Below are 19,870 nucleotides of genomic sequence, written 5' to 3' on the forward strand. Positions count from 1 at the left end.
TCCACCATCCCAGGCTGCTCCAAGCCCTGTCCAACCTGGCCTTGGGCACTGCCAGGCATGGGGGCAGCCACAGCTGCTCTGGGCAGCCTGGGCCAGAGTCTCATCACCTGCACAAGGAGGAACTTCTTCCCAATGTCTCATCTGTCCCTGCCCTCTGGAACTGGGAAAGCACTTCCCCCTTTTCCTGTCCCTCAGGCTCCTGTCACTGGCTCCTGAGACAGAACCCCAGGTGTTGCCTTTGACAGGTCTCCTCACACACTTATTTTAACCCAGTTTTAGGCACTGAGTTACAGGATAGACTTTTAAATCTATTTAAATTCTTTCATGAGTAATTTCAGATGCCTTCTGGCATCTTTAGTTTTAGTCTTAACTCATAACTAAAGATGCTGCTGCTTCCAAGTGGTTTACTCAGACACACCAGGCTTCACTGACTTATTTACACACTCAGATGTGAGGCAGAACAGATTTTTAAGGTCAATACTGCACATCTCAGATGGGTAAGCTACAGAAAATGTGTATTCATACTCTGGCTGTTTCATGTGACAAACATTTGTACTCAGAAAATAAGAATATAAACTTGTCTTGAAAATTATACAGGTACTGGGACAGTATGAAGTGAGTAGCTTCAAATTCTTGCAGCACAGCTAAACCTTGTACTTGGCTGGACAGGAAAGTTTTATGTTCACCAAGGAGGGGAAAATATCTTAAATTAATGAAGTTTACTTATCCCTGTAACCAATGGGAAATTAATTAGAATAACCTGAAGGCTTAAAAAGCTGGAAAATAAAAATATTTTGGGAATCAAAATAGGTTTAGTCCATTATTCCCCACATTCATGCTTGAAGTGCCAGAGTTTCAGCCCTGCCTCCCTCTCCCTGCAGCTCTGCAGTGTCACCCAGCAGTTCTTGTACTGATGCAATGTGACTTTGGTTTGGAATATTTTGCCTTGGTGATTTTTCAAAGACCAGAATTGGGCTGTTTTAATACAGTTTAGCACAACAGTATAGAGGAATTGCAAATAAAGGTCTTGAGGATGAGTCAATCTGGAGACTGCTCATCATTTTATAGAAAACAAAATGTTAAAATAATACTGTTCCTAACAATATTTGGTCACAGAAGTGATTAGAGGGATGGAAATCTCCTAAGAGGAAAGGATGGGAGAGCTAGGGATGTTCAACCTGTAAAAGGGAAGAATCCGGGGAGACCTTTGAGCCTTTTCTTGTGCCTGAAGAGCTGGTAAGGGACTTTGGACAAGGGATGGAGTGCCAGGACAAGGCAGAATGGCTTCAAACTGCCAGAGAGCAAGGATAGATGGGATAGTGGGAAGGAATTCCTCCCTGTGAGGTGGGGAGGCCCTGGCCCAGGTTACCCAGAGAAGCTGCAGCTGCCTCATCCCTGGAAGTGTCTGAGGCCAGGCTAGACAGGGCTTGGAGCCCCCTGGGATGGTGGAAGGAGTCCCTGCCCATGGCAGGGGTAGAATGGGATGAGCTTTGAGGTTCCTTCTAACTCAAACCATGCTGGGGGTTCTCTGGATCTTCTCTTTATCTGGGAAGACTGTACAGCTTTGAAGACAGGCAAATAATCTGCATTTCAATTTGTCACAACAGGGAAAGGAGGATCAATAGAGGAGAACCCTGCAGTGTGTGCAGGAGAATCCATGGATGGCAGTGTCACCACAGGAATTGCAGCTGCCCCTGGAAACTCTGCAGGAATTTTCCTGTCTTGTGAATTTAGGCAGATAGGGAGTGAGGGTTGAAATGTGCATTTAAAAACTCAAACTTCTATGTTTCTCTGGCTTCATTTGAATTAAATCCTTGGGTGTTCTGGTTTTTAGGCTGTGGTTACCCCCAGTGCAGTGCTGACATTGCCTGACCCTGTCCCTGCCTTCGACAGTGCTGCTGGTTATTATTCTTCCCTAGCATCACTTTGCTGCAGAATCAGTACTTCTGAGCATTATTGTGAGTGTTCTCCCCAGCCTTGCCACAGGATGTTCTGTCTGGGCATTTTAGTTTGTCAGATATTGAGTCTGGGCTCTTTGCTCTGTTTTCAGCATCAGCCCTTTGTTCTTCTTCTTTGCCTGGATGTTCCTGCTGATCTTAAACCTCAATACAGGGTCTTCTGTTTATTTTATAGAAGATGAAAAAGCCCCTGGTTTATTTGAAGAAGAGATTTTTGGAACTTGATTCTTTGTGTCCTCTGAACTTGTACAATAACTTTCCATCCATCTGTTGTCGTGTGGGAATGTCTTGGGAAAAGGGTTTGTTTCATTTTCTTCATTTCATGGCCTTAATGATCTTCCACACAATGTGCACAGAGTCAGGGCAGTGCTGCCATGACTCAGTTGTCAGGAAACATCAGGCAGCAAACCTGTCAGGCTGGGGGGAAGTGTGGCTCCAGTGGTGCCTGAAGATAACCCACATAATAAAAATATCCCAGTTCAGAGGCTTTAAGAACCTCTTGCAGAATTCATGCTGCTTGCTCTTCCCATTTGTTTTTTCTTAGGATTTCCACTGTAGTATTTAAATGAGTAAATAAATACAAACACAAGTTGAAAATAGAATCTTTGAACTGGCTGATTTTCTTCTTGCTTTGAAATGGTTTTGCTTTCTTACAGCTCTGTGTGTGGTACCTGCTTCTGTGTAATTAAATGTGATTATAGTAATTAAATGAGGCAGTCTGGAAGAACAAAGGCCTTTCTAAATTTTCTGCCTTTTTCCCCTTATTTTTTTACTATGGTTTGATACATGATCCATTGCTCCAAAATTATGTTTTGTCTAATGTTTACCATGGGAGAGTCACTTGAATATGCAATGGAACTTGATGTAGAATAAAATACAGTACTAATGATGTCATATCTAAGCAGGAACATTATCACCCTAGTTTGTGAATAAATTCCCCATCCACTAAAGCAAGTTGGATGTATTTTCCCTCAAAAAGAAAGGGATTGATCAAACTCCCTCTGTAGAAACCTCCCTTGTGGGGCCCCCTGATGGGGAGACCCCTAAAAAGTTCTGTGCTAGGAATGAGACACAGATGGAACACTTGGCTTTTTGGTCTTCAGGTTGTTGTTTATTTTTGTCTTATCAGAAGTTCTGCATGCTGTCTACATCTCAGACTTAGCATACAAAGAGAAGGCACCAAAAGGCACAAGACACACAGATTCAAGGACTTTTAAAGCTATTTTGTCCAATTAACTCTTAGAATGTACTTTATTTCAACCTTTCTACCAATAACTAATTATTTCTCTGTCTACACAACATCTGTGTTGTGGGGTTTTTTTGACCAATTGCTCTGTGCTCCCAACACTGTAGAAAATGGAGTAGATGAAGAGCAAGAAGGAGATCAGACAATGCCCATAATCTTCTGTCTTGTATCCTATCCACCTCCATACTAAAAACCTAAAACTCTTAAGTTTTTCACCCTGTGATAAACTCTACTGCTATCTGTTTTACACTATTACACACTCATAGGTTCCAATTAATCCCAAAGTCTTGGAAGCTTTCTCCAAAGCTAAAAGGACAAAGGTTAAAAGCAGTGTTTTCCTGAGGATCAGAACATCTCAGGACAGGCAGAGAAATTTTCCCTGTGCCCTGGGTTCCAATATCCCTCTAAGTGGAGCAAGTGCTTTCCTGCAGCCGTGCTTTTGCCTTCCCATTTTTTGGGTAAGTTCCCAGCTCTACCAGGGTTTAAAAGCATTATGGTGACCTAGGCAATTTATGGATTTTTTTGATTGCTAGCTCATTTTACCTGGATACAATGCATAAATTGAAGTTAATCATTTAGGTGTAAGAATGTCCTCTGGATCACCTGATGTGTTAATGTTTTCCAGGCACTGTAGGTATTGCTTTGCTCACGTCTGTCTTGACAAAACCATTGTTGCTTTGGTTTAAAATGGCATTCTTTCACTTCTTTTTCATTTTAGGGAGCTGTTTAGGACTTTTATGAAGGCAAGTAGCAATCAACTTGTCTGCCATTTCCATTTATTCCTCCCCTCTCTGGAGCTGCCGAGTCCCACTGGCTCAGTGCTGGGTTGTGTGGATCCAGGGGCTGAGCAGACCTTCCCTGCTGCCTCCTCAGGGCTCCCAGCATTCCCAAGGTCACAAAAAACACCAGGAAAGCTGATGGGCTGGCAATTGGGACAGGAATTTCTTCTTTTTTGGTTGGACTGTTTTAGCCAAGCCAATGTCCTGACCCTGCTGATGGCAGGAGAGAAGGTGGGGCTGAGCAGGTGTTTTTGGGGGAAGAAAGTGATTGGATTTTAAGGACCTTGGGATGACTACTGCATGTAGCAGCATCATGGATGTATCTGGTTCATGCTGTGGTTGCACAGCTATCTTGAATTCAGGTTGAACCCAGAGAGGAACAATGTGCCCCTTTTCACACTTTGTGCTCTCAAGCTGTGATCCAGCTTTGAGGAGCTGCCTGTGGATGTCTGGATTCTTAGATTTCTTTCCAGAGGCCACTTGACATCCTGCAAAAAAAAGATTCACTGAATAATTCCAACATCAGGCATGTGCTTTACTGATATCAAGCATATCATTTTAAGTCATCTAACAGTAGTTTTAATGGGCATGGGATGTTCCCAGGCCGTTTTCCTCCTTGGGATTAAGAATTTATGCTTTCTTTAGGTGATAGTTTGGTGTTTAGTTTCTCCTCAGTAGGTCTTAATGCTTTTGTCTTCTGTTTTAAGGAGGTATTTGGTATTAAAAATACAGAATATTAAGGTGGAACTGAAGTTAAAACTCATATTTGTTCTTCAGTAGGAGATTCTTACTGTAAGTCAGGGGCAAGTTTTTAACAAATATCCTTGGCTGCCTGATACTGTTTCTGTTTGAGTTGGAAGGGCAGAGCCCTGGGCAGGGGAGTAAAGGTTGTGCCATGGCTGTGTAAAGATAAAACTGTTTCCCTACCTCAATCCAGGCACTGCTCCTCGTGTATCTGCTGGGCTCTCAGTCTTGTGCAGAGGTTTGTCTGGCAGAATAACTTGGTTTTCCATACATGACTTTATTGGGCATAAGATTTCTGCTGCCAAAAGAAACCTGGTTTCCTATCCCAGGAAAGCTGTAAGTTACCTCCATGACTTATTAGTCACTGTTTCTGTGAACTTTCTCAGTTTCTTTCTGTTCTTTAGGAGATTGTCAGAAGTAGTGAAACGGGCTAAAACGCATTCCTGCACTCCTGGAATGGAGTTGCTCCAGTCCTTCCTTGGCTGGACACACTGAGAACACATTTCCATGCTGACTCCAAGGGCTGGGAGGAAGTAATTTGCATTAAATCAGTTGATTTGTGTATCTCTGCTTAACCTTTTTTTTTTTTTTTTTTCTTGCAAGGTATGTCAGTGGCTCTATTTGTTTGTATCAGGACTGAAACCTGAGATATTTTAGAGCATTCTTTCCTCAGTGGAAGTCAGTTTTTTCCCCAGCCAATTGTGACTGCCTTGCAGGATTGTTATTGAGCAAATTGAATATAGGAGGGCTCCAAAGGTTGCTTCCTGGGTGTTCCATCTCCAGGTTTGTGTAGTGGAAAGCAAATTGGCAAAGCAATCATGGAATGGAGTGGGGTGGGAAGGACCTTAAAACTCATCTCATTCCAACCCCTGCCATGGAGATACCCACCATGGGATTTAGGTGCAGCCTTGGAATGATTCCTTGTGCATGTGGCTCTGCTGCTGACCAGACTGGAGATCCTCAAATGAGAGGATCCACTCCCAAACTGAAGCAAAGTCTATGGAGAGACCCTGAGCTGATACTAAAATCAATTCCATGGTCTTGTAGCTCATTTAAGGCAGACAGAGGAAAACCCAGCCCATAATGCTTCTTCCCTGTGCAGGTGATATCAGCAGGGTTTTGTCACAGCAAAGCTTGTGTGTGCAGGAAGGGATTTGGAGTCTTTTGGGTAGAACTATCTAACTGGAAATATGGATAAACCAGAAATGTTTCAAACTGACTTGAAGGATTATTTTTGATGCAGCACTTCAGGGCAAGATACTATTATGTGACTATAATATGTAAGTTATATATAACATACATCTATATGCATATATATAGATGTATAGAATGTGTGTCCCTATTTATAACATATATAGTGTATATACACCCCATATATATATATACATATATACATATATATATATATACACACACACAGACATATATATATACACACACACACACACACACATATATATATATATATATATATATATATATATATACATATACACACCTATATATATCTCACACCAGCAAGTCCATCCTCTTCATTTCACTTGTATTTTTATATACTCCTATTTCTGGCATTCATTTGTACACCCATTTTCCCCTCTTTCTACCTCCAAGATTTTTACATGCTCCTTAAAACAAAGCCATAAATTTTCTGTTTTCTCCCATTCTTCCTGCAGCACATCCTGGCTCTGCTGGAACCAGAAGTGGTTTCTCTTCTTGCTGCCACTGCACCATTTCCATCAACCCTTTAGGGATTTGTGTTTCTTTTCAAAGCTTGATGCTGTTCACAGGATATTCATATTAAGATAGGGTAGGGAATATAATAGGGATTAAAAATACATTTTTAGAATTTTATCATCTCTACTAAATTCTTTTTTTTTTTTGGTGGACAAGGTTAAAACTGAATATTTATTTCTGCAGCTGCCACTGGGCAGGGAAGAGTTCCAATGTTTCTGGTTGATAAAATGGATTTCTGTTATTGCACTGTGAAGTAAAACAAAATTATAGTACAACATTGCTCTTAGTTTGAACAATAAAGCTAAATACATTTTTGCCTTCTAATTTATTGGTGAGTTTTTCCTCTTTTCCTCAGCCTTTATACAGTGCATGACAGAGCTGTGCTGCTGAGCTTGCAAATAACTGACTTGAAATTGCTTTGAATAATTTTGCTTTTTTTTTTGGCTTTTTATACCTAATCAGAATTGATGTGACTGAAGTACAAATCTTCATAATAATCATGCATTTACTGGCAGTGATTGGAGGACCACCTTTTTGGCAATCTCTGGTAATTTTGCTTGTGTTCTTATTTTATCCTTTTTAATAATCCAGTGATCACTGAAGCACTCCTGCACATCTTGAGACAGTTTCACTTCTGCAGGAAGGTTTCACTTTTCCTTATAAATGGAAACAGGTTTTTGAATTCAGATCCCATGGAATGAGCTGTGGGTTCTGTCTGTACCAGAGTCATTAAAACAAGGTTATTTTATACCCTGTGCGTGCTGGTGAAAAGCTATCAAACATTTAATGAACTTAAACCTTTGGTGAAATCCTGGCCAAAACCTGAATGAATTTCATGCAATAAACAGTGGAGGAATATTAAACTGAGATGAGGATTTGGGGGAACTCTTGGGAGCCATCAGTAAATAATTAGGCCTGAATGTGGCTGATGACTCTTGATTTGTGTAAGGGGACAACTCCCACTTGTCAGGTTTTGCCTTTTAAACTAAGATGATCCTGATTAAATGAGCTGCTGGCACAGCCTGGCTGCAGAACTTTTATTTATATCTATGTCTATGTATTTTTCTATATATAATATATATATATGTTGATATAGGCTTGCCAGGCCATGTCAGCTGACAGTTTAATAATAATAATTATAATAATAGTAATACAATAGTATTACTGAAGCCACATTGAGCTATCAAAATTACATTTTCCACAGAAAAGCATGTATGCGCATACATAAATTAAATAAGTTTACTGGAAATAAAATCCAAAGCATTGATTTCCTGAAAGGTTTTCCTAGTTTTCCTTCCTGGTTATTTATCCTCTCTCTGTATTTGGTAAATGCAATTCTTAAGGAGAAAGAAATCTTGATTTCAGTAACACCAAGAGATGGTCAAAAGTCCCTGAAAAGCTTCACCCCAAATGGATGAATTTCTAATGTGCTCTGTGCAATGAACCCACAGTATGTGGAAAGGATCCCAAATGAGCTGATTGTGGCCATCCTGATTTTGCTGCTTATGCTTTCAGGCTTAAAACCCTAAAGCCCTTAATTAATTCTATAAACTGCAAATACTATCTATAGGGAATGAGGGTGGGAAGGATTGATTACAGAATAAAAATAAGGCTACATGTAACCTTATTGGTGACATTAATATCTAGAAATATTAATGTGGCCAACATCCCGATACAGCTATAATTTAATATTCTGTGTTATCAAGAGAATTTATCAATTCCTGTTCTCAGTTTCCTTTAAAAAACAAAAAGTAGGGGGGGGAGGGGATGCTGCTACAGCAACCTCTGGCACAGTTCAGTAATGTTTGTGTGAGCTTAGAAATGGATCTCTTGTTATTAAATAGCTTAAATAACTCCAAAATGGCCTTTTAAATAACCCTTTTCAGCAAAATCTTGAAATCTATCAGAAGTTCTGGGTTGGAGCAGCATTTGCCTAAGGCAGCTCCCAAAAATATTAAACTATTTTGGTTAGTTTAAAGGAGCATCTCTCCAGAGAACAACATTAATCAGGTCTCCCATGACAATTCTGTTTAATTCAATGAGTGAGATTTTGTGTTCATTTAGAGATAAATCTTACTGCTTGCAGAGCAAAATAAATCACACAACCCCTTCTCACCCAGCCCTCTCTAATCCTTTAATACTTGATGTGACTGCAAAGTTGGTGGTTTGGTATTTTCTGTTTGCTTCTGTGTGGGGGAAATGGGGAGTAGATGTGGTTGTGTGCTCAAACATTCCACTTTTCATGGGAAAAGCAAAATACTCTGAACAGTCAAAATGTAGAGTTGTGAATTTTGGAAATTGTTGCTTTCATTACCTTTCTTTTATTCCATGAAACTGTGTGTGCCTGTCTTGGCTCCCTCCTTTCTGGCAGTGGAAATTCTCTTCAAAGCCTGTTAAATGCTGCTCCCCATGCTCCTGGAGCTGGGTAATTCCTGTGGGACTCTTGAGTATGGCTCAGCTTGTATCATTTGGGACATGTGAGTAAAGCAAGGAAGTTTAGGGTAACTTGTTTAATAGATTGTATATTTGGAGTTGATTTTCCTGCTTGAAGCAAGAAAAGTGATACAGTTGTTGGAGTTTTCTCCCGTAGGGTCTGGAATATGAAAAAGCACAAACACTTTGGGAATATGAAGATGGAATTCAGCCCTCTGGAAGTTGTTCCTTGGGCAGATGTGACTGTAGTTTATCTGGACAGCTGGGATACAGCCCTGTGAGAAAGGCTCCAGGGTCTGAGTTGCCCAGCTGGCTCTGGTAATTGTGGGATTGGTGACAGGAGGAGTTCCTGGAGGAAGCGAGACTCTTCCATGCTCCCTCCCTGCTGCTTCCGTGAGCCCTTAGCTGGGCTCTGCTCTGGCCTATTCCCTCATAATTTTATTTTTTAAATCCCAATTAATTTTGCACAAAACTGATTAAATGTACTCTGGAATCCTGGGAGTTTTTTCTGGCAAAATGTTCCAGACTTGCTTTAATGCTGGCTCTGGCAGCCGCTCCCGACTCCATCGTTGCCTGCTGCCACTTGGTAACTGCCATGCCTGGGCTCTTCCCAAACCAAATCTGCAATCATGGAATGGTTTGGTTTGGAATGGACCTTAAAGCTCATTCAGTCCCACCCCCAGTAATGGGCAGAGACACCTTCCACTAGACCAGGTTGCTCCAAGCCCTGTCCAGCCTGGAATGCTTCTTTCCCAGGGTTTACCTGGATTCTGCAGCTCTCTGGGCAATGCAGCTTTCCGTCTGTGATCAGTCTCAAAGGGTTTAAAAGAGAAAAATCTTTTACATTTGCCCGTAAAAGATGTAACTGCTGGTAATGATTCCCTGCATTGTTGACATGGTTTTGGGAAGTTCTGCCTGCACGTGGCGTTGGATGAAGCCCCTGGAATCGCCAGGAAAGGCAGAATAATTGCAGGAACTATAGCGATACATGGAATACCAGACAGGGAAGCCTTGCAGCTGTCTTCCAGTGTCCTCTGAGTTAAAATTCAGGGGTTGTGGTGCTACTTTCTAGGAACATTTCCCTCTCTCCCTCCAGTCAGAGGGAAGAAATAAAAGTAATCTGATATTTGCATGGTTTTGCTGCTTCCCACTTTTGGCTTTGTTGATCCCATTTTGTACACAGAGAAATTCAGCAGGTGCTGACTTTTTAATCCACTCCTGGCTTTCCTCTGCCAAATTTCTCTATGTGGCTGCTTCTCAATATTTTTTTCTTCTGACATATTTTGCACTGATGCAGCTGCTGTGGAGGCCCAAGGGAGGGTGTTAAGAACCTAAAATTGGCCAAACTGGGTGTTATAACAGTGTGGCCTTATCTTCTCCTTCCCTGAGCATCCTTCTCCAGTGTTTGAGTGGTAGCTGGGGGTTCACAGGGTGTTTTTCCCAGCCAGTTCCCTTTGTCTTGGGGAAATGTCAACCTTAATGTCTTTTGACTCCTGTAATGGAGTTTGCTACTGTTTCCTTTTGCTTGTAAAAGTCAATCCACCCTGTTCTTTAAATACCAAAGTTCTGAGGCAGAGGCCAGCATGGGTACCTGCTTTTAGAAGAGCTTGAGGAATCCTGAGCCTCCTGACATTAATGAATGATTACAAGTAGTGCTCTAGTCTGGCAGTTCAGGCCTTCTCTTTATTTGTCTTTATTCTTTCTGTACAATCTTGTAGGAAATGCCTTTTTTTTGTCTTAACAGGGTAGCCTTAGCAAGGGAGAAATATATTTGAGTGTCATGCAACTGGGCAGGGTTTGGGGAGTGGGCTGAACAAAGCATGAAGGGGTAAAGCTCCTCTGCCTCTTGATCATGACCTGGAAAGATGAAGACATTGAGTTATTGAGTGGAATAGAAAACTTAGGATCTTCAAGAACAATCTTCAAGCTCTAGTAGGGTTTGGACAGCGCTCTCAGGCATAGGGTTGGATTGTGGGGCTGTCTGTGTAGGAACAGGGGTTGGACTGGATGCTCCTGATGGGTCCCTTCCAACTCATAGCATTTCATTGTTTATCTGCTGAAAGCTACTCTGAGAGTGTAATTAAAGAAAAAGAGAAGCAATTTGACCTCCTTTGGTCTTCTGTTCTTGGCTGGACTCATTGGGGAGCCAAGCATTTATTCAGTTGAGTGCCATGACTTCAGTTCCTGAATAAAGAGCTTTTAGTAGTTGAATAGATACAGTTGGGAGGTTTTGGGTAGTTATCTCTAAACACTTGCTCCCATAACATATCTCCTGTGGTTTACTTTGGACTATTCTTCATTTCTAGTTTTTCCTGTTCTGCTTGAAACATGACTGTTAAAAAACGAAGGAAACTTTCGAAACTGCCTGTGATCGTTCTCTCCTTCTTTAGCAACCTCATCCTTCCTCTCCAGGTCACTCTGTTCTGACTTGTCTGATCTCTTTGCTTGCCTTGCCTTGCCTTGCACAAAAGTTTGGATCCAGTGCTTGAAAGGGTTTATCTGACCATCCCCAAGTGGCTGTTCTTCTGCCCAGTTTGATCTTGACTGCAGCTTCAGGAAAGGTGATGATTCTCTCCCCTGGGGTGATTTAGAGCAAGCTCTTGGTTTCTTTCCATTTCTCTGCTTTTGGTGTCTCTTCTCTGGTAACTGAACATAAGTCTGGCTTTCTGGGAAGCTTCATGGAAGCTTTTGGAAAATAAATTTTTCTCTCTGGAAATGTCAATCTCTGTATAGCAGAGAGAGAAGAGCAAATATGTTGAAAAGTGGAGTGTTTGAGTGCACATGAAATACTAACCCAAATTTGAGTTTGTACATATTGTAACTTCTTGTCTCTCTTCCATTAAGATTCCAATACTGAATATTCAGGTGAAAATATTCCCAGCTCTTTGTACTGTGGCAGGAACTATATTCTCCTGTACAAACTACTTTGGTGTGATCTTCACGGGTGGAGTTGGCAAAAATGGATCCACTATAGCAGTGAGTACCTTGGGCTGCCAGTTCCTCCTCAGCACAGAGGCTCTTCAGCCACAGTTTCTATTTAACATAATCCCTCCTCCATGGAAAATATTTTCCCATTAGCTCCTTGCTGGCTTGGGAAAAACAAGTTAATATTGAGTGTGTAAGAATAGTAGATTTAGGAGTCAAAGTTTTAAAATTTTTTGTTAAAAGTACTCATTGTACTTTGGTATTTGTTTTTGAATTAATGAGATAAATGAAGTTATACAAATACACCCGTCACTGAGGAGTTCCTAGAAAAATCCTGTGCAAAAATCCATTCAGAACGAAATCTTTCACAAAGATTCTGGGTTTGATCCTTCTGACAGGTCTATATTGTTTATATTACCAATATAAAAGAATGAGTGGATGTGTCTGCACAAGCACCTTCTGTTGCAGTGTTCTTGCTGCCTAAAATATGATTTTTTCCCCAGAACCAGAAAGTTTCCACCACATTCTCAGCTGCTGCATGCTCAAGTTTCACTACTTTTTGTTCCTTTTACCACCAGCATTCAGAAAGATGTTTCTAATGTGATTTTATTTTTAACCCCTCATTGCACACCACATGAGGGGCTCTTTGAGGTTTCTTTGCAATGTGCACATTTTATTAACCTCATGCTTTAATCTCACCACAGGGAACAAGTGTCCTCTCACCTTTTCTCCATATTGGCTCAGTGATCGCCTTGGCTGCAATGATCTACAAGAAATCTGCTGTGCAGCTCTTTGAGAGGCACCCCTGTCTCTACATCCTAACTTTTGGCTTTGTGTCTGCCAAGATCACAAATAAACTGGTGGTGAGTGTGCCAGAACCTTCCCCAGTCTTGTTGCAGGAGAACTTTTGTAGATTATGGAGCTCTCTGGGTATTCCACTGAGTAACTGGCACTTGGTGTGCACTGAAGAGATACTTGTGCTTTGCTTTGAGTGGCCTGGAGGTATAGCAGAGTCTTTTTGTGTTTGAAAGGGCAGTGTAAATGTGGAGTTGATGCTGTGGTTGCACAGGCAGCGCCAGGCAGCTCAGAGCTGTTTCTCCCCCTTCTCCAGCTGTTAATTCACACATTTGCAATGTATTTGTGCACGTGTGAAGAGTTGGGCTGGAACAGAGGGGGCTGGAATCCCCCTCAGACGCAAAGGGGAGGAAGGTTTGGCAGAAGGAGAGGAGGTGATGGAGCTGCTGAGGTTTGGAACACTTCGTGAAGGTTTGACTTGAACAATTGGAGGAAAATAGGAGTTAAAATAGTTAACAGGTTTATACAAGGGCAGAGGTGTCATTGAATGAGGGTTAAATAGCTCCTGCCTCAAAGGCCATCCCAGTTCTGCAGGCCTCTGGAGGGCTATTTTGAGCTGGATCAATGCTGGACTTAGCTCACAGTGAAAGTGTTTCAGTTCATAGTGGAGGAAGAGTTTAAGCTCGCAGTAGAAGAAAAGTTTCTTTCTTACGAGGCCTGCTTTGGTGCTCAGTCCCATCCCAGCTGTGCTGTGCAGTGAGGATGAGTGTGGGCTGGGTTCTCTGCACCTAGGGAAGTGAGAAGGGCACACATGAACACCAAAACTGGTCATCAAATTGTAACCAGAGAGAGGTGGTGATCCTCATGGAATGGGAGAAAAAGAGGTGGAGGGAGAGGAACACCAAGTGTCCTTGGCTTTTTGAGCTCCAGCAGCTGTGAGTTTTTGTTTCCAGGCTCAACTTTAAAAGTTACCAGTCTGCTTCCATTTCACTGTTTGGTTTCTGGGAGGAGGAAGAGGTGAGCTGGAAAACTTATTAGTTTTTTTCCTGTGCTACATTCTCTGCTCTAATAAAAGATGCCTCTCTGCAAACCTTGCATCTCTGTAGCTGTGGAGCACCATGGTTCAAACAATATTGTTGCGGCCACTTGAGTATTTGGTATTTTTCAGTAATGTGGCTTGAACTGTATGGTTTTGGCTTTGTGTGTTCTGAAATCACTCTGCCTTGGCTGGCATATATTTATTTCTTAAACTTCTCTTTTTTTTTTCTTTCTTTTTTTTTTTTTTTGTTTTACTGCAGGTTGCCCACATGACCAAGAGTGAGATGTATCTGTATGACACAGCATTCATAGGCCCAGCATTGCTGTTCCTTGACCAGTATTTTAACAGCTTTATTGATGAGTATATTGTCCTCTGGATTGCTCTGGTGAGTCCAAGCTAATTTTATTAATTAGCTCTGCCACTAATTCATTGTGTTGGCTGTGCCCAGCTGAATCCCCTGGAGTAGACTTGAAGCTGGTGCAGAGCTGAACAGGGTCACAGTGTCCCTGGTTTGGTGTTGGGACAGTCCTGGGCACTGTCGTTAGGGATGGTCTGGGTGAGGGGATCGAGGCACTCCCAGTCAGTTTGCAGAGGACATCAGGTTGGGTGGGATGTAGATCTTCTGGAGGAATCTGGACAGGTTGGATCCATGGCTGAGGCCAGGCCAAGTGCCAGGTCCTGTCCTCGGGTCACAACAGCCCCATGAAATGCTCCAGGCTGGGAGAAGAGTGGCTGAAAAGCTGGGAAAGGATCTGGGAATGCTGGTAACAGTGGCTGGACATGAGCCCAGGTAGGCAACAGCACCTGGGCTGTCACAGCCATGGTGTGTCCAGGAGGCCCAGTGTGGTTCCCTGTGCTGGCACTGCTGGGGCAGCTCCAGCCCTGGGGCAGCTCTGGGCCCCTCCTGACAGGAGAGACCCTGAGGGCTGGGGTGTGTCCAGGGAAGGGAACAGAGCTGGGGAAGGGTCTGGAGCACCGGGAGCAGCTGAGGGAGCTGGGAAGGGGCTCAGCCTGGAGCAAAGTTCTGGCTGTGCACAACTCCTGACAGGAAGGTGCCACCGGGGGAGGTCAGGCTCTGCTGCCAGGCAGCAGGGGCAAGGACAAGAGGAAGTGGCTTCAGGCTGTACCAGGGAAGTTCAGGTTGGATATTTGAAAAAAAATGCTGAAAGAATTAATCAGGCATTGGAATAAATTGCCCAGGGCGGTGATGGAGTCACCATACCTAGAAGAGTTCAAGAGGTGTCTGAATGTGGCACCTGGTGACATGGGTTAAGGACGATTATGGTGACTCTGGGGTCATGGTGGGACTCGATGATCTTGAAGGTCACTTCCAGCCTTGATGACTGTGATAGTTTAAAATTTCAAAGCATTGTAGCAAATACTCAAAGCTTAGATTAGAATATTTTGCAGTTGAGTGTTGCTGCCTCATTAGCAGGGTCCTTGTGATGGGCAATGCCAGGGTGCTCTGGCTGTGGCTTAAGGTCTGGAATATCTGTCATGACTCCAGCACCCATCGGGATAAACATCATAATTTCAACTTGTCTGGGCCTATTAAATGCACAAGTTTAATGTACAAAAACAGTGTCAACCTTTTGGTAAAATTGTGTTGGTGTGATGGGAAAAGATATTTTGTGTGTGGCTTTCACCATTCTGAGTTAATGGGGCATTTCACAGTATCTCTGTAGCTGCTGTAACTCTTTTCCACTTTCTGATTGTAGAATTAAGAGTCTGTCTTGTCTTAGGCTGGAAGAAAGCCCACAGTTCTCAGAAATTCTTTAGGGAGTGATGCGCCATGCCTGGAAGTGTCCAAGGCCAGGTTGGACAGAGCTTGGAGCAGCCTGGTGTAGTGGAAGGCGTCTCTGCCCGTGGCAGGGGCAGAGCTGGATGGGCTCTAAGGTCTCTTCCATCCCAAGCCAGTCTGGGATTCTGTGGTTATTCCTGGAGTTGAGATTCAGCTCAATGGACCACAGTGCTGTGGTTGTGCAGTGTGGGCTGTTACACACATAACAGCACGTAAGGAACATGTGGGATAACTGTGGGTGATGTTTTCCTGTGCAGATCCTGTCGCTGTTCGACCTGCTGCGATACTGCGTCAGCGTGTGCAACCAGATCGCCGCGCACCTGCACATCCACGTGTTCCGCATCAAGGGCTGCCCCACGCACTCGAACCACCACTAGGGATGGGAGCTGCCACGGGGGAGTGCAGGGGGAGTTGGGTTTCTACAGGAGTGGATGAAGACTTGTAGGAGACTAAGGCTAAAAGCAGATAAGAACAAAGTAATTTATAATAATCAATGTTGTATAACTTTTCTTCTTTGTTATCAGTAACACTCCTTAACTAGTCTCCTGCCTGAGAGAGTGAATTCTAAGTACACCCTAGTCAACTTTCCATGTAGTCAACTCTGTTGGTTCCAAGCCTGGGAAAGCATGCAGGAAGAAAATGCTCTGTCTTTGTAATTACCTTGATTACAAATTAATCTCTCTATGGTGAATGGATCCCCACCAACTGAAGTTTCTAATGTAGTATAATTACAGCTGCAATCTGACTTGCTTTTAATTTTAATATTTCATCATCTCTTAGTGAAATACTTGTTTAGTGTCCACTTGGAATTTATTTACTAAAGACCTGAGCTGGTAAAAACCCAGAGATATCTCACTAAGTTGTGTGGCTGCAGCAGCTGCCAGGTGGGAGCCAGGCTGGGGTGGTTTTTGCTCGTGCATTGCTGACAAAGCGGTTTCATGCTGAACAGGGTCCTGCGAGCCAAGGGGTGCCCGGCATGCAAAATAGTGTGGTATCTTTGTCAATTAATTTTATTTTTTTAAATAAACATTATCTAAAAAGACAACTTATTTCTCAATTTTCTTCAGTGGAAAAGACTATAAGAAAAAAAAATTTACTGTTTACTTTTTTATGTATAAAACTTAAGCAAAATTTCCTTTCTGCTCTTAATAAATAAGAATTCTGAGAGCAACAGTTGTCTTGAGATGTATATGTTGCTCTGTTGTGCTTAGACTTGTGAATGACAAACCTGCCTGTGGCTTAGAGAGTAGTTTTCCAGTGCTTTTATGTGGATCATGTCATTCCAGGATTTCTGAGAGTTTTGCTTGCTATATAATGCAGTAAGTTTGGGTTTCTTTTTTCTGTCATTGTTTTCATACAATTTTAACTGTCATGAACTGCATGAGGACCACTAAGATTAATGGAGGGTTTAATTGCATGATAATGAAGTTCATGTGGTGCCACAGGCCCTGGCACTGAGGGGAACTTCCCCCCTGAGCAAAGGGGCTGAAGTACCAAGCAGGGAGTGACTCTGAGCAGGATCTGCCTTGGCTGTGGGGAAGCTGCTGTGGACAGCTGGAATGCTGGGATCCCATTTCTGAAATGCCAGCCCTCTAACCATGGAGCGTCCCTCTGAAGGTGGGAAGGAAATCCTCTGTACTGGGAGCTCAGGCCAAAGCAGTGCATGTGGACAATGACATAGCTCTGAAGGAGTTAAACACAGCTCATGGTCAAAAAATCCGAACCAAAAAACTTCACACTTCAGTAAATCACAACCTCACTGAGCTCCTGTAAGGGCTGATGTGGATTTCCTGTGATACCCCAGTGATTAGAAACTGTGCTCAGGAAGTGGAGAGAAAACTCAGTTCCTGCAGTGCTTGGAGAGGTTGGAAACCCTTGTGCCCTCTCCCTGGGCAGTGCTCAGTGTCTGGCTGCTGTGGACTGAGAGATTGAGCTTGTTTGTGTCCTGGCAGGGACAGGACTGGAGGGAGCATGAAGGAAGGTGAGTCTGCTTTAGTGGCTGCAGTGTTTGTGGAGAGAGCCCAGGCTGGCCCTGCTGGGCTGTGCTAGCACGTGGAGCAGAGGTGCCAAGTCCTTTGGCTCAGCCTTGGCACAGGAGGTGCCCAGTCTTGTGTCTTCTGTGCTTGGGAGAGTCTTGGTTCCTTCCCATGGAGGGGCACCGTGTCAGCAGGTGAGGTGGGGGTCATCTGTCAGCCTGGGGGCATTGGGGGAATCAGGAACATGCTTGGGATGAGGAGGAGACTCCTGTAAGGCTTCCCCACTCCACCTTTGCCCTCCCACTTTGAATCTTGTGAGCAGCAGTTTTATGGCAAGAGCAGCTGAGGGTTCTTGAGGGACCTGGCTCTGTGTTGGGAGGGGGTTTGATTCCTGCATCCTGATACACCTGGGGCAGCTCCCAAGTGTCCTGGAGCTCTGCTCCAAGTACCTTGGTGCCAGGAGCATCTCCATGCATGAGGTGACAGCTCTAGAATGACATTTTTAGATATAAGTGGAATTCAGGGAACTCATTGAGTTTTAACAGCAGTGAGCAGGAAAGGGTTGATCTGGACAATGCAGCCTCTGCTACTGTCCTTCAAGGGCAGCAGGTAAGTCTGCAAAGGAAGAGTGGGAGGGTTTGAACGTGCCCTTTACAAATCATGCGTTTCCTTTCATCAGCATAGAGTGGGTGCAGAACTGTTGCTTGGAAAGTCCCTCCCTGGAGTGTGAGTAGTTTCCTCGAATCAGAATCAATCTGCTGGTTCGTCAAGTCCAGCCTTTAACCAAACACCTCCGTGCTCACTTAGCCATGTAAACAAGGAGATTCCTGCTCTCAGTCCTCAGGGGTTTAAGATTAGGCCACTCCAAATAATTTGTTACTAATACTTGAGACTGGAGAAGAACCAAAGCCTTTAAAAGGCTGCGCAGGCCCAGACTTCCATGGGCAAAGCTAAAGCCTGTTGCTGTTCAAGAAATGCAGTAGGACATCTTTTTCTGAGTTTTTCACTCCCTGGAAGTTTGGATGCCTCCAGCCAAGAAAAAATTCCATTTCTCTGCTGATGTAGTTTCAGTGATATCAGGGAACAGTCACTGCTAGCAATCCAAGCCCTCTAAAGTGCTGCTATGGCTCTGAGTTTGGTGACAGATAATGGAATAAACAACCTTTCCACCTGCCTTGTTTGTGGCCATGGGTCACCTCAGATGTGCTTGTGGGGTTGAGAATGGGCACAGGGGATTTGTGGGCTCAGCCTGATCTCATTATGAGGCCCTTTCACTTTCTGTTGTGTTGAGAAGACCTGAGGGGGAACTTCTGCAGCAGCAGCACCTGGGAATGAGAACATGCCCTGCTAAAACAACAAAGTTCTGCTCTTCAGGTTTTCCTCTCAGTTTGTAAAGAGAAGCTGGAAATTTCCACTGGGTTTTGTGTTGGCTCTTTAAGAGCTGCTGAAAGAGTTCCCTTGCTCTGATAAGAAGTTTAACACAGGAAAGGGGCAGGTCAGGACACCTCAGGGCCTCTTTCCGTGTCACCAAAGCCTCAGCTTTGTTTCAAAGCACTGTTTTTCTCTTCCCATCCTACCCAGCTTGCCCTAGGTACCTCCAGTGCTGCTGTGACCTAGCTGTGAGTGTGGAATGGAGCTGCAGAGGAGTTTAATCATTTCCAGAGGGTGAGGACTACAGCAGTTCAGAGGCTATGGCCAGGTGGGCTGGGAACAGGGTGGGAGCAGTGGGAAGCACTGGGCTGTCACCTCTGTGCTGGCTCCAGCAGGGTGAACCCTCCCAGCACTGTTTGCTGGCACCGAGGCCACTGGCAGAGGGTGACACATGCCAGAGCATGAAATTATCTTCCCCAGAGCAGCTGCATAGCAGGGACTGAGTCCCAAATCAGCAGCAGGGGCTGAGCTGCCTGCCGGCCAGGCCCCAAGTTGTTTGGATGGTGTGAGTTGGCCAGTGCTCTGCTGGGAACTATGTTAACAATTTAGCAGAATAAATGAGCTCTTTCCAATTCAGGGAAACATTTCTTGGCGCTGTTTTATTTACTGTTGTAGGCTTGGATCAAGTGCTGAGCAAATCTCGAGCAGGAAGAAGGATTTAAAAATACACAGTGGGTTGTGCTGATGTGCTGCAATGTGACCCAGCCCCAGTGTCCCTGCTCCCAGCAGTCCCAGCTGAGCCTTGCCAGGGTGTCCCCAGCAAACAGTCTGTCCGGCCTTTGGGCATTAAAGGGAGGGTATTAAAGCCAGAACTCAGCAAATACCTATAAAAAAGGAGAGTGACTTTTTACACAAGGAAACAGTGCTATAACAAGGAGGAATTGATTTAAATTAAAATAGGAGATTTTTAGATGGCATGTTAGGAAGAAACTCCTCTCTATGAGGGTGGGCAGGCCCTGGCACAGGTGCCCAGAGCAGCTGTGGCTGCCCCTGCATCCCTGGCAGTGCC

General features: G+C 43.8%; 1 protein-coding gene across 2 annotated transcripts in view; it reads left to right on the forward strand.

Annotated features, from left to right (window-relative positions):
- Positions 1-16,587, forward strand: part of CEPT1 (choline/ethanolamine phosphotransferase 1) — a 32,391-nt gene extending 15,804 nt beyond the window's left edge. The window contains exons 4-8 of one of the 2 annotated variants that reach the window (XM_054290643.1): positions 6,924-7,008; positions 11,739-11,870; positions 12,524-12,682; positions 13,913-14,038; positions 15,712-16,586. In XM_054290643.1, the coding sequence (XP_054146618.1) occupies positions 6,924-7,008; positions 11,739-11,870; positions 12,524-12,682; positions 13,913-14,038; positions 15,712-15,831 (622 nt within the window). In that variant the 3' untranslated portion in view covers positions 15,832-16,586. Of the gene's footprint in view, positions 1-6,923; positions 7,009-11,738; positions 11,871-12,523; positions 12,683-13,912; positions 14,039-15,711 lie in introns of both variants that reach the window. The other variant, XM_054290644.1, reaches the window with a different exon arrangement.
- Positions 16,588-19,870: the final 3,283 nt, after the last annotated feature.

This window comes from Melozone crissalis, unplaced genomic scaffold, assembly GCF_028551555.1.
Source record: "Melozone crissalis strain CALT ecotype California unplaced genomic scaffold, PUWL_Pcris_2 ptg000086l_1, whole genome shotgun sequence".
NCBI classification, from domain to species: Eukaryota; Metazoa; Chordata; class Aves; order Passeriformes; family Passerellidae; genus Melozone; species Melozone crissalis.